This window comes from Eschrichtius robustus, chromosome 2, assembly GCF_028021215.1.
Source record: "Eschrichtius robustus isolate mEscRob2 chromosome 2, mEscRob2.pri, whole genome shotgun sequence".
NCBI lineage: Eukaryota > Metazoa > Chordata > Mammalia > Artiodactyla > Eschrichtiidae > Eschrichtius > Eschrichtius robustus.
Genome location: NC_090825.1, coordinates 108,079,295 through 108,094,698, shown reverse-complemented (window position 1 = coordinate 108,094,698; position 15,404 = coordinate 108,079,295). Strand labels below are relative to the sequence as shown.

General features: G+C 36.4%; 2 protein-coding genes across 2 annotated transcripts in view; one reads left to right on the top strand and one right to left on the bottom strand.

Moving 5' to 3' along the window:
• Positions 1 to 15,404, bottom strand: part of CHSY3 (chondroitin sulfate synthase 3) — a 287,097-nt gene that overhangs the window by 123,984 nt on the left and 147,709 nt on the right. The window lies entirely within an intron of this gene.
• Positions 7,088 to 7,982, top strand: LOC137757960 (small ribosomal subunit protein eS4, X isoform-like). The gene has a single exon (XM_068534396.1). It carries the CDS (start codon positions 7,105 to 7,107, stop codon positions 7,894 to 7,896), a length of 792 nt encoding a protein of 263 aa, XP_068390497.1. The 5' UTR covers positions 7,088 to 7,104; the 3' UTR covers positions 7,897 to 7,982.

The following is a 15,404-nucleotide window of genomic DNA, read 5'->3' as shown; positions in this document are numbered from 1 at the left end:
CTTGGATTGGAAGAATCAACATTGTGAAAACGACTATACTACCCAAAGCAATCTACAGAATCAATGCAACCCCTATCAAACTACCAATGGCAGTTTTCACAGAACTAGAACAAAAAATTTCACAATTTGTATAGAAACACAAAAGACCCTGAATATCCAAAGCCATCTTGAGAAAGAAAAATGGAGCTGGAGGAATCAGGCTCCCTGATTTCAGACTATACTACATTGTACAGTAATTAAGACAGTATGGTAGTGGCACAAAAACAGAAATATAGATGAATGGAACAGGATAGAAAGCCCAGAGATAAACCCACGCACATATGGTCACCTTATCTTTAATAAAGGAGGCAAGAATATACAATGGAGAAAAGACAGCCTCTTCAATAAGTGGTGCTGGGAAAACTGGACAGCTACATGTAAAAGAATGAAATTAGAACACTCCCTAACACCATACACAAAAATAAACTCAAAGTGGATTAAAGACCTAAATGTAAGGCCAGACACTATCAAACTCTTAGAGGAAAACATAGGCAGAACACTCGATGACAAAAATCACAGCAAGATCCTTTTTGACCCACGTCCTAGAGAAATGGAAATAAAAACACAAATAAACAAATGGGACCTAATGAAACTTAAAAGCTTTTGCACAGCAAAGGAAACCATAAACAAGACGAAAAGACAACCCTTAGAACGGGAGAAAATATTTGCCAATGAAGTAACTGACAAAGTATTAATGTCCAAAATTTACAAGCAGCTCATGCATCTGAATACCAAAAAAACAAACAACCCAATCCAAAAATGGGCAGAAGACCTAAATAGACATTTCTCCAAAGAAGATATATGGATTGTCAACAAACACATGAAAGAATGCTCAACATCACTAATCATTAGAGAAATGCAAATCAAAACTACAATGAGGTATCACCTCCCACCACTCAGAATGGCCATCATCAAAAAATCTACAAACAATAAATGCTGGAGAGGGTGTGGAGAAAAGGGAACCCTCTTGCACTGTTGGTGGGATGTAAATTGATACAGCCATTATGGAGAACAGTATGGAGGTTCCTTAAAAAACTAAAAACAGAACTACCATACGACCCAGTAATCCCACCACTGGGCACATACCCTAAGAAAACCATAATTCAAAAAGAGTCATGTACCACAATGTTCATTGCAGCACTATTTACAATAGCCAGGACATGGAAGCAACCTTAGTGTCCTTTGACAGATGAATGGATAAAGAAGATGTGGCACATATATACAATGGAATATTACTCAGCCATAAAAAGAAATGAAATTGAGTTATTTGTAGTGAGGTGGATGGACCTAGAGTCTGTCATACAGAGTGAAGTAAGTCAGAAAGAGAAAAATAAATACCGTATGCTAACACATATATATGGAATCTAGAAAAAAAAATGGTTCTGAAGAACCTAGGGGCAGGACAGGAATAAAGATGCAGACGTGGAGAATGGACTTGACGACACGGGGAGGGGGAAGGGTAAGCTGGGACGAAGTGAGAGAATGGCATGGACATATATACACTACCAAATGTAAAATAGATAGCTAGTGGGAAGCAGCCACATAGCACAGGGAGACCAGCTCGGTGGCTTTGTTTCCACCTAGAGGGGTGGGATAGGGAGGGTGGGAGGGAGATGCAAGAGGGAGGAGATATGGGGATATATGTATACGTATAGCTGATTCACTTTGTTATACAGCAGCAACTAACACAACAGTGTAAAGCAATTATACCTCAATAAAGATGTTAAAAATAAAAAAGGAATATTTTTCCATAGAGGGAAGACTACTACATAGTAGTAGTAATTTTAGGTTTTTAATTGTTTTACAAAAAAATTTTTGTAATTTTTGGGTAATTTTAATTATACCAAAAAGGAAAGGGTTTGAATATTTCCTGTAAAGCAAGGAGAGTATAATGAGTTGGATGTATCACTGGGCCTGCATTATTTTATGCCCATTTAAGGTATGTGTACCATAATATCATTTTGCTGTTGTTGAAAAACAGCAGCAGTTGTTTTAAAAGAAACGGTATAGCACTTCAATGTATGTGAGAGTTAATGGTCTCATAGCCCTTTTCCTATTTCATTCTGACCACATTCCAGTGAGAAAGGAATTCTTTTCTCATTTACACATGCTGAAATTGAAGCTCAGGGTAACCTGTCCTAAGTTATGTGACTATTAAGTCAAAAAGCTTGATAAGCGATTCCCACCTTCTGACTTCTCTTTTATTATTATTATTATGTATTTGTTTATTTAACTCCAATTGGTTGCTCTCAGAAATTCAGCTTTTTATTTAGTATAAAAGCAAAGCTTCCAATTGCATTAAAAAACTATTAAATTCTAAATGTAGTAATGATATTTTTGTGTAGCAGTACTCACATTTATGACACTACTAACTTAACGTAAAAATCAACAGAACGAACTCTCATAATCTTTAATAAACTATTTCTTCTCCCAAGAGCATTTACTAGGGCAAACTGTTTCCTATTTTCAGGGCCAATAAATAGGAGTATTCCAAATATTTCTCATACATATGCAGTTGGATCTTTTATATACATTATTGGGGGGATTATGTAGCAATTCCATATTATATCGAGATTTTATTTTCAGCAATTCCTAGATTTTAAGAGAGCTACTTTATATCCAGATGAATTATATCCAAGTCTATCCTCTTATTTCCCTGTGTTGTTACAGCTTTATTCAACTGTGTTGCTGTGTCTTTTAGAAATGTGTACCATAGCTTCCAGTAGGCACAACACTAAGAGCTAAACCTTATACCATCGATAGCTGCATAGCAGCCGTAAGTGAGCTGTTAGATTGTCCAATGTGATATCATTTTACTGGAACACAGACAAGGCAACAAAAAGTCAGGTGAACTAAATAAGTCTAATCTCCATTTGGAGAATATGGCTCTTTACGTAGTAGTTCTGCGAACTTGGGTTTGTCGCTTCAAATCTCAGTATCTCATTTCTCCTATTTGCGAAGTCTGCTATGGGAATAACATGAGAAATAAAAGTGAATGTGCTTTGAAAACTATATACAATATATTCTCTATCATGAAAATTGTGGGGAACACTATTACAGTTGATTTCAATACAATTTTGCCAATGGTGCTATTTTTCTATTCAGCTATATTTTGTCCTGTGCTATGAGGTGAAATAAAACTGCTTAGTTTTCTCACACAGACATGGTGGATGTTTTCACTCATTTATTTATACTGTTCAAACTGTACAGAGGATGGGCACAATTCCTCTTCTGACAATATGAAAATATCAGGTTGGAAAATTAATTTTGAATGGAAACCTTCATTCATTTCCATGCAGACATCTAAATTTAAAAGACTACGCCACAAAGAATTAGTTAATATTTTACTTAAAAAGTGCTACTTCTGGTATAGTAATAAAAATGGGCCTTTACTGATTCTCCAATTAGTTTAAAAACAATAATGTGCTTATGAGGCCCTCTGTATTTCAACAGTGCTATTACCAAGAGAACATTGTATTAATTTATTGTCAGTGTTGGGCATCAGATTGGATTCCACATGGTTAAGCTGGTATCATCTTGAAAAAATATATATAGATAGATAGATAGATAGTTAAAAGGCACAGACATATAGATATATGAACATATTAACATTTAACACGTCTATGAAACCTCCAAACCCTTCCCACTGCAAATAAAACAGAATCATATAAAAGTGATTTCCAATCTTTACCAAAGCACAAATAAAACAGATCTGAGTTTGAAAGGAGTCAACATCTGAACTGTTCTTATTCCTACCCAGTTTTATTTTGGTTGCTAAAGGCAGCTTTAACACCACTGAGTTTTATCTTACTTTTATTAATACTTCAAGAGTATTGAAGATCTATATTTCACCAAAGTAGTAAGAGTTGAATTTATTTTTATAAAACTGTAATAAGTAAGTCAGGAGTAGAGCCTTTCACCAAATAACTGAGTACTGACCTTAAAATTATCCAGTTTCAACTTTCGATAAAATCAACTTCATTTAATAACTTCAAAACTGCACGATGACTTCTGTAGTTAATTGCACATTTGTACTTGGAAGATTTTTTAATTTGATGATTTTAAGACAGCAAAATCAATGGAAAACTTACTGTGATGAACCAGGGAAATCTGGATTTGGAGAATTCATTCATCCAAGTCTTTGCTTTTCAATCATTGTGCCCTTATCTTGACTAATTTTTGGCTGAAAATCAGATATCTCAGCCTTCACTAGCAAGTACTTTTATAATCCAATCAACTATAATCAATTCTAGGGGCAACTCAAATTGCTTGATTAGTTTAATAGCTGTCCTTTCTTTTAACATTAAATGACGAGTGCATAATAATAATCCAAATGAAATAATAAAAGCAAATATTAATATATATATGTTCTTCATCTATATATATGATTCTAATGAAGAGAAACATCTGCGCTGAGAGAATACCCAGGTTAAAATGGAAAGGAAAGATGTTTCTCAAGTTCTGACAATTACCTTTTGAAGAACCTGGCTGTTCACAAAGTATGAAAATGTTAACAGGACTGAGAGCACTAATATGAAAAAGAAGCAAGGTACCAAGTGTCTTTGCTTTTCTAAAAACTTAACAAAAAATAAAGTAATTCTTAGTCTACTTTACTTATAACCTTAAGGTTAAAAAAAAGTCAATTTAGAGAATTTTTTTCATTTATGAATATTTTAGACTTAAAAGTTTAGACTATGACATCAAATAATCATCTAACATTCCTATACAAAATCCCTGTATAAATTTTACTTAAATAGTATTTAAGTATTTAAAAAGGATCTTTCTCGTGAATTTAAGCCACATTTTGAGCCTTTTCGACTAGCAACAGACTGTAATAGAGAAAAATAGATTGTAAATGTAAACCAAGGTATACATAACTGTAGAAAAACAAAACTGTGAAGATGGCAGAAGGGAGGTTTGGGAGGAAAAAGGGAAAATATCTCTTTATGAATGAGGGAATAAGTTCCAGGGTTTTACACTGTCAAATCTTTAACACAACTTCTTCCGACTAGCATCATTTGTGGGGAAAGATAGTAGAATTAGGTTGGTTGAATATGCTAACTTGGACAGTTTGTCATGCTGTAGAGACTATGTGTGTTTGAGAGAAATAAGTGTCTAAATGACCTGCAGAAAATAAGGAGCTCTGGAGTCTTTGATACTGAGTAAGAAGAAAATTTAGAACAAATCACAGAAAAAAAAAAAAAAATTTACATCCAAGGTAGAATTCATAGTAAGGCCCCCAAATTAAGAAACTCAGTTTTGTTCAGATATGTATCAAGCTGTACCTGATTTTTTTAAAAGCCTGCTTTAAAATAAGTATGTATTTGCTGTTCTGTTCAGTGTTTACAGAAATTTAGATGCCTTAAGAATATGTGCATTTTTTAATTGAAGTATAGTTGATTTACAATGTTGTGTTAGTTTCTGGTGTACAGCAAAGTGATTCAGTTAAACATATATATTCAAATCCTTCTTAAGAATATGTGCATTTTGTAGGCACCATTCTTTTTCATGTATACAGACAATTCAAGAAGCCACTTCTTTAAAGTGTATCTGTTCTAACCTTTGTTAGAGAACACCAGAAACCAGATTATTCATTTTTCCATTTTTGTACCAAAGATTTCTTGGAGGCCTTGTCTTAGAGTTACACTGCACTGGTTTCAGTTCTGGTTTTGCTAGTAACTAGTTTTATGCATTTGTGCATTTTCATTAACCTAAAATATCTCAATTACACTCATTTATCATGTATTTTTAATGAATTCCTACTGGAAACGAGACTCTAAGTTGCAATGTGCATTCCTTTGATAAATCTATGTAACAAGATTTCTACCCACTTTCCTGATATAAAACTCTTGGTGGAGGATTCACTTAACATCCCTGAGTGTGCATGAAGAGTGTAGCAGGACAGCAGGGTGCAAAGAGAGTTGGGCTACTTGATTTCCAAAGTCATTTCTGGTACTGACATAATTAGGACTCAATAAAGTATTTCAGATCAGTAAACAAATCAGGGAATGAATATACGTAAGACTACCTGAAAGAGCTTTAGCAAATCATTACACTGATGTAGGCCTTACTTCTGGAACAGATTGTTAATGAGGAACTACGTCTTTAGGGGGCAGTTCAGCCTGGGCTCTCAAGTCAGTCTGCCTGCTCTGCTGGCTTTGACACCTATTTAGCTCTGTGACCTTAGGAAAGTTACTTCTGGATTCTAGTTTCTTTAACTGTAAATTATATTTAACAACATTACCCGCCTCATAGTGTTATTGTGAAGACTCAATGAAATAATACATAGAAAGTGCTTAGCACAGCACCTGGCATTGAGAGACTGGCCAGTCAATAGTGTTAGTTAATTTTAATACGCTCTATCAGCTCACCTAAAGTGAAAGATCAGCTTTTTGAGCTAGACCCTGATAGTGGCAGACTACAAATTGACTATAAACATCACATACCACCATAACTGATGAAATCTTTTAGAAAATGTTTTTATAGAATTATACTATTCAAGACTGTGTTCTTCTTAAAGAAATGTAGTATGGTGTGATCTTTTCTCCTATTTTCCATCCAGACTTTTGTGCTTGGCATCCCTTTTGCCCTGCCATATCCCTCCTAATACACACCCAGGGATGTTAAGTGAATTCCCCACACTCAGAGATTTTTATGGGAGGAAAGGGAGTAGAAATTTTGTTACACAGTCTTTCCTGCTTCGGAGGAGTAGTATTTTTCTCCCAGTGTTTTCCTGGTAACTACTAACAAACAGGAAATTGGCACAACTGAAGACAGCCCATCCTGTGAGCACCTGGACCATAATTTACAGCCAGAGGCATCAATTCAAAGCAGCAGAGAGACTCCCCAGTAATTATAAAATCTTCTGAAAGTGAAATAGGCAATTAGTGGATTTCCATCTTATTTTTTAATTTTCATGGGAAACTCAAGTGTATTCAATTCTTTCACTTGCGATTATAGGGCTAATTAACAGGAATTCGTGGTGCTCTGTGTACGATAATGACAATTAGTTGTTGGCTGGAGAACCAATAAAGAATTACAGCTCTTTCCGTGCCTCGCGCAGCCATGGCTCGTGGTCCCAAGAAGCACCTGAAGCGCGTAGCAGCTCCAAAGCATTGGATGCTGGATAAACTGGCTGGTGTGTTTGCTCCTCATCCATCTACTGGTCCCCACAAGCTGAGGGAATGTCTCCCCCTAATTATTTTCCTAAGGAACAGACTTAAATATGCCCTAACAGGAGATGAAGTAAAGAAGATCTGCATGCAGCGTTTCGCTAAGATTGATGGCAAGGTCCGCACTGATACAACCTACCCTGCTGGTTTTATGGATGTCATCAGCATTGACAAGACTGGAGAGAATTTTCGTCTGATCTATGACACCAAGGGTCGCTTTGCTGTTCATTGTATTACACCTGAGGAGGCCAAGTATAACTTATGCAAAGTGAGAAAGATCTTTGTGGGGACAAAAGGAATCCCTCATCTGGTGACCCATGATGCTCGCACCATCCGTTACCCTGATCCCCTCATCAAGGTGAATGACACCATTCAGATTGATTTGGAGACTGGCAAGATTACTGATTTCAACAAATTTGACACTGGTAACCTGTGCATGGTGACTGGAGGTGCTAACCTGGGAAGAATTGGTGTGATCACTAACCGGGAAAGACATCCTGGTTCTTTTGATGTAGTTCATGTGAAAGATGCCAACGGCAATAGCTTTGCCACCTGGCTCTCCAACATTTTCGTTATTGGCAAAGGCAACAAACCATGGATCTCTCTTCCTCGTGGAAAGGGTATCCGCCTTACCATTGCTGAGGAGAGAGACAAGAGACTGGCAGCCAAACAGAGCAGTGGATAAAATGATCTCTAAGTGACGTGATTGGGAAAGTCTTTGTACTTATGGATAATACTACATAATTAAAAGCCTCTTTAGTGTTAAAAAAAAAAAAAGAATTACAAATGAAATTAAATTCAACATGAAAACAGGCCACATTGAAGAAGGGGTGAGAAGAGGTGCTGGCAACTTAAATATTAAATAGCTACACACAATAAATGCCTGGACATTTATGAGCTGAGAACCCAGTTATTCACTGGGAGAGTTATTTATAGACTGACAAACATTAAACTTTCACAAACCTAAACTATGGCTGAGATTTATTCTCTAAAGAGTTCTAAATTATTTTGGGGAACCTATACAACATTAAATCATTCAACCATGCTTTACTGTGATAGGCTCTTGGAACCCAACGATGAATAAAATACAGTCTACATCTCTGAGATCACAATTGAGTCAAAAAAGCAGATATGCCAACATTCATAATTCATATTCTCAACTTCTACCCTAAACATTCCATTCCTTTCGTCTTCTTGCTCTAACATCTCCCCCACGAGGGCACCACTTTCCCTGGAACCTTCTTGAGGAGTGACTGTTTTCTCTTAAAGCTTAGTACCACCAAGTATAAAAGTTTGGTAGGTGCCTTAACTACCACTATACATATCCCCCATCTTTCCTCTACAGAAATACCCAGTTTTGCATGTCCTGTCATCAAATTATGTCTGCTATCCCTCCTTGTCACAGTCAGCTATGGCAAATCTGGACCACTGTCCCTCAAAGCTTGAAAATTTTAGCTCCTGGTTTCCTGCAAATATCTTCAATGCTGTCATAATTCTTTGTAATATCAACATCCACTAAAACCAGCTTCCCAATACTCTGGCCTCTCAAATCCTTAACCTCTTCACCTCTAATAATATAATGATCTTATCACTACTTTACCTTAGCCCTTCACTTCCAAGCCATATGCTCTATCTTATTACAAATAAATGCAACCCATCCATAATTTCATTTTCCATTATCCCATTCTATGACCATCATCTTCTATCATTCCAACTCACTCTTTTAGTACCACCACAATTATTCAACACCTCCAGGACCAACAATTGATTGATCCCATTAGCATTTTACTTATGTCCTCACTTCCCTCCTTACTTAGCTTAAAATCCATGGTCCATTACTATAATCGTTATAATAAAATACGTCCTCAACTGTTGTCACTCTCTTGATTCACTTACTCCTTTTTTGAAAACATATCTGTGAATACATCCAGGCGGCACTTACTCCGTACTTGCATGGCTGAACAAGATGGGAGAAAAAATTGCTTTCCACATTGTCCTTCTCATCTCAGTGGCAACCCTATCTTCCCAGTTGGTCAGGTCAAAATATTTGGAGTCATCTTTGACTCCTGCCTTTCTCCCACACACCACATCCAATCCATCAGCAAATCCTGTTGACTCTCTTCAAGACATATCCACCATTTAACGACTTCTTACCACCAGTACTGTTGCCACTCCAATCCAAGCATCATCGTCTCCTCCAAGGATTAATGGATTCCCAGCTTCATGCATTGCCCCACTGTGGTATTTTAACACATCATCTCCTATATTTCTCCTTCTTGCTCAGTGCCTACTAGCCATACTAACCTTTTCCTTATTCTCAGAATAATCCAGGCACAAGCCAGGACCTTTGCCCTGATTTTTTCCTGGGCCTGGAATACCTTCTTCCCATCTAGCCACATGGCTCATAACCTCAGGATGGATGGCATTGAAAGTTTTTTAAAAATAATTTTTATTGGAATAGAGCTGATTTAAATGTTGTGTTAGTTTCAGGTGCACAGCTAACTGAATCAGTTATAAATATACATATACTCTTTTTTAGATTCTTTTCCCATATAGGTCATTACAGAGTATTGAGCAGAGTTCCCTGTGCTATACAGTAGGTTATCTATTTTATATATAGTAGTGTGTATATCTCAATCACAATCTGGCATTTAAATTATCATATCAAAGAAAGTGGGACCTAATAAACTGCTTAGAGCAAAGATGGCAAGAACATGAGGATGGTCAATTTAGCTAGGAGGAGAGAAAAGTAAAGCCACAAGAACAAAACTTGGCATGAGAAGCTATGAAAAAAAAATCCAGAAAATAGAATGTCCTTCATACCCCTATAAGAATCTGTCTAATTGGCAGGTATAGCCTTAAAAATATAGATGGATCCAGGAGAGTTTCATAGTCTGATTCTGATGGTATCAAATACTTGAGTCACACAACTTACCACCTTCATATTTCATGCTCTCCATAAAAATATCTAGTAGCTTTCTACTTGGATACAGAATGAACTAGTCACTTCAACGTCAATGCCCCTTTATTAAGGGTTCTTTTTATTCTCTGTTTCAACAAGCAACATTCTTGTTACAATTTAGCATCCCAGACAATTGCTTACAGGCAAAGAATGTAGTGATCACTGATGTAAATATGTTGGACTTAACATTGTACATATTATTTTTAATTAATAAGCTGTATTTTGGCATCAGTCTCAGTGAGTTTATTTTGATCCAAGAAGATTCCTCATCAACGTACTGACTTAATGTTGACTTTAACTGGTATAATACAGCCCAGCTATGGTAACTCCCAAAGTAAAAGCCCCTTTGTAGGGTTCTTTGTGTACAGGCACCCACCAGTGTCTTCTGCCTCACCACATACCATGACATGTTTCCATTTCAAAATGACAATGAATGTGAGGAAAATCTCAAGGAGGAGTTTGAGACTTCAGGTTGGCACATACTCTATTGAATTTGTAGTTTGTTCCACCAGAACATAATCATATAGCTAAATGACACTTTGAAATAATACCTTTGGTCATGCTTAGACTGCCACAGTTTTTTGCATGTAAGATAAGGATTGAGGGGGAACATAATTAATTCCAAATTTCCACCTAAGAATAACAATTACTTCATCTAGTTACTCAAGACTGGTTTCCTTCTGATCTCCCTCCTACTTATATACTAGAAACAGCTTCAAATCTTCTAAATGCACATTTCTATCACTAAAAAGTCTGTTTTATATAAACACTCTCGTTTTTATTACATAGCTAATTGAGAAGCTGGGAGAGGGAACGAAATTTTATTATCTCAAAGAGTCATTCAATCAGAAAATATTTGAGTACCCACTGCATGCAAACCATTCTACTAAGTTTGTAAAGGATATGCCAATTTTATAAACGGTCTCTGTGCTCAAAACCTATTATAAAACAGAACTATAGAAACATAACTAATAAAAAACGTAGAAAGTGTTAAATTCATACAAAAATGTACAAATATTCAATGATTATAATGCTGAAGAGGAAGAGAACTATTCGGCCAGTGGAATTAGAGAAGGCTTTAGGAAGGGGGGGATATTTCACTGTTATCTGAAAGTCCTGCTTGTGAGTTTTGCGAAACTATCATGGGACAGCTTTAGTAAAGAACCATGTCCCATCCAAAGTCACTACAACACATGTTGTACAAAATATATTTTAAAACAATAAAAATGAAATGCAAGCAAGATGAGAAGCAAGTGTTAATTCACAAAATTCTGAAGCACTATTATATGAAGCACGTTTCTTATATTAGCAGATCACTAAAAAGAAATCTAGCACCCTGGTCTGGCTGGCAGTCATCCAGCATAGGATAAAACAGCCCCCTCACTGAATTGGCCACCAGGAGCCTGTGATGACCCTGGACCCCGAATGGTGCTGAGAAGCATCAGACCTATGAGGATGCGCCTAGCCTTACTGACTTGCCTGCACTTTAGGTCTTTTCCAGGACACCCAGAGCAGATGATTCCTTATTTTCTTCATAGAAAAGCTAGATTATATCATGAAAATCACCTGAAAAAAGTCAAAGTGCTTCTGCAAGTTAAATATAACTTATAAAAGCAAAGAAGTAAGCTAAATAAAGCTTTGCCTGCCTGAGGATTGGGTGAAATTTTTGGCGTTCTGAGGAAACCTACGTTTTGGTTTTTTCCTCACATGCCTTTTGGGGTAGTCAAACCGCACTGTACCAAACACCCAAGTTCCATTTTGTTTTGAGAGTGGAACAGTACAGAAATAATACTGGACTTACAGTAAGGGGTCTTAAGTTCAAATTTCATCTCTGTTACTAATTACTTGTAGATATTTGGACAAGTCACTTAACTTTGATGCCCCTTAGTTCTCTTATTTTTCAAAGGGAAGGAGGTTGACCAAGTAACTTCTATGTCCTCATCATGCTCTATCATCTTGACGGGGGTGTGGGGGAGTGAAGGGGGGAGAAAAAGATCATACTCAAATGTTCCAAAATAACACCCAGCATGGTTGTATGTGAAATCAAAAGGGATAGAAGACTTTGGTAGAAACTCAATAATCACCTATGTATCTTCTAGATTATGATAAAAGAAAAGAAATACTTATAGGGATATTAAAATAGAAGTAATGATTAGCAGAAATCTCTCACAGCAGTGGTAGAAAAGGCTGATGCGAGGAAGTATGAAGAAATGAGAGCAAAGATTCGTGACTTTTTGTCTTGGTGCAGCCTCAGGACATTGTGTGTCCAATTTTGGGTTTATTTTCCATGGAAGGAGCCAGTATGCGTTTGGGACAAATGAGTTAATGCAATTCAACTAAAAGCACATTGGGGAGAACTTAATATAATATAAAGCAGAATGAATAAGGGAATTGTTTAGAATTAGGAAAATTGTGGGCCCTGAACCAATATGACAAGGGAGGGTACACTGTGTGAACCAGACATTTCAGTTTAGGAAGTTGGACTCTCACCAAAATGGAAAAGTTGATGAATAGATGTGATTAAACAATGATATTAGACAATAAATTTAGGACTATATTAGCAAATTGGGTTAAATGTAAGACTAGAAGTACTTCCCTTCTCTGGTCCTTTTACGCTGTAGTGAAACAGTAGTGATAGCTTACACTTAACCAGCTTTTCCTGACCAGCTTTACACTTAACCAGCTTTTCTTGACTTACTATTAAGTTAATCAGTAAGATTCCCAGGGGACAGTCTTTGGTAGTCTGTGATCTCCGCCAGTTTGTCAGATGCATCCAAGGACAAGAAGCTGCCCCAAGAAAGAAGAAAGAGGCATATAATGGATGGACCTTAGTGAACGCCACACAACCACTAACAAGCAACCTCATTTTACATGAAGTGCCTTCAAATTGCCCATAATCAGGATTTTCTATGGAAAGGAAGAGATGAAGGGTCACTGAACTACATGGCCTGTTTTTTTTTTTTTTGTCTGTTAGTTTTTTATCAGCATTAGATACAGGCTAAGAGCTACTACCAATTCTTCAATAAATATTCAAACATTGTTAAGAGAGGACTTTACAAACCAGTTCTAAATGTCAAAGTTGTTATTTTGACATTTAGAACTGGTTTGTAAAGAAGAAAAGAACGCAACAGCGTTCTTCCTCCAAAGTGAATTTATTCTTTCAAAACCCTGAACACTAAGTTCATATTTTAAAGGCAAACCCAAACAACCATCACAAAAAGACAACAGATTTTTAAATAAATTCAGTTGTTCTGAGGCATTTGCATCTGTTGACTCGGTAGCAGCAAAATAATGGACTTCTTCCAGATGAATGAGTTACAGAAAACAAGTTCTGTTCACAGCATACGCAGGAAATTATTGTGCACAGAGTAAAGAAAAGAAGAAAAAAGAAACTGCTCTTGCAAACTGATGTATTTAAAGTAGAAACTATACGAGGATCTCTGATGGTCCAAAATAAAGATATTCCCCCTAGGCAGCTACCCAGAGAAGCACACTTCCTTAAACTTAACACAAAGGCAGCATCAGCAGAAGGGAAAAGAAAATTGTGTTTCCTATGCAGCATGCTTATTTGGTAACCTATCCAGCTTTGTCTCTTTTCTCACGGTAAATGACTTTGCTTGGACTTAACTTTCTAGACCCTGCGAAGTATTTGGAAGAATTCTGGAAGCAGCCCTTGCCCTTGGGAACTTTCTCAGAGTTGATTCTAGATGAAGATTCAGGCATATGTAGATTTAAACATCATATATTCATTATGCTAAATGTGAAGTCAATGAACAGCAGACAAGACTTTCATCTGTTTCCCAAATTAAGTAAAATTATTGAACTGTTTTCTAAATTCTTCACGTGTCACAAAAGTAGGTTTGCTTCTGAAACATGCTTAGAGCAAGTAAAGATCATTTCAAAACCACCTCCTTTATTCCAAACACAAAACGATGGCCAATGAAGAATTATTGACAATAAACAGACTTCACCTCCAGTCCTGGCTCAGCCACTGTATAATTGTGTGCAAATTCCTTACCCTCTGTCGACCTGAATTTCTCTACGTAAGATGGACCTTATCCCTACTTGACAGACCTGCTGAGGGGACAGGAAAGAATATGCATAAAACACCTGGCACGTTTCTGACAGACTATATGTACCTAAAGATGACTGTTAGTAATACTATTAGAAAAGAATATCTATCAGCTTATGGGCTAATGAAAAACTGTCTCCCAAATGCCAAGTCCGTTGTTTTCTAAGTCTTCCTTAGCATATCTCTGTGTTAATTTGCCAAGCCTCTTACATCTCTTTCTCTGGAGTTTGAAAAGAGGCAACTTAGTAAGAGGGAGTTCTCCTAGAGTCATCCTCACGGACTGTACTGTTAGAAACCCTCCTGGTCAGTGCTCACTTCCCTAATTAACCAGGAAATGAAAATACTAATTTTATAAACAGATTGGACACTCTCATCAGATATTTAATAGCAAGAACAATGACAGGTTTTCAAGAGGAATGAAGATGGAAATTTAGGAAAGAGAGGAGATACAAAAGTACTACACAAATGGTAGGTCTGAGATGTCCCAACAATAATAAGTCAGAAGAAGAATATTTTAGTACAGTGGAAATTGTGCTACTGAAACACGTCCAAGTTTGTGGATGAAAGCTGAGCTCCAAAGGCTATTTTAAAAGTCATACAGCTTATTCCTTTATGCTGAGAGTCCTTTCTTTTCTTCATTTTCAGCTGCTCTCTGTACCACCCCCAAATCAAATACCTGATGAGATTCAGGCCAGTGGACATATAGTCACAAAACTACTGCTCTGATTATTTGAACATAGTGAGAAAATCTTTAAAATTTACGTTGTTTCAAAAAGGTGAGAAAATTAAAAATCAAAAAACCAGATGTAGCCATTTTGTACAGAAGACCAAGTTTTATTGGTGAATCTCAAAAGAAGAGATTTTGAATTATAAGAAAGAAAAGAATACGAAAAGAAGCCACATTCAACAAAATCCAAAAGCTATTTATTATCCACTGAATGCAAAATTATTTTTAAATGGAAATCTGTTTTCTATTTGGTCACTGACTCTCATCTGAAAAAAATCTGTACTTTTTCAACATGTTTTAAAAAAAAAATTGGACAGGCAGAAGGGAATTAATACATACCTTAAAAATATGATCATATTTATTTCAGTCTGATATATAAGAGACCGAATAACTTATTCACTGGAAAAAAACTCTTCATAACCTCTGGCAAAT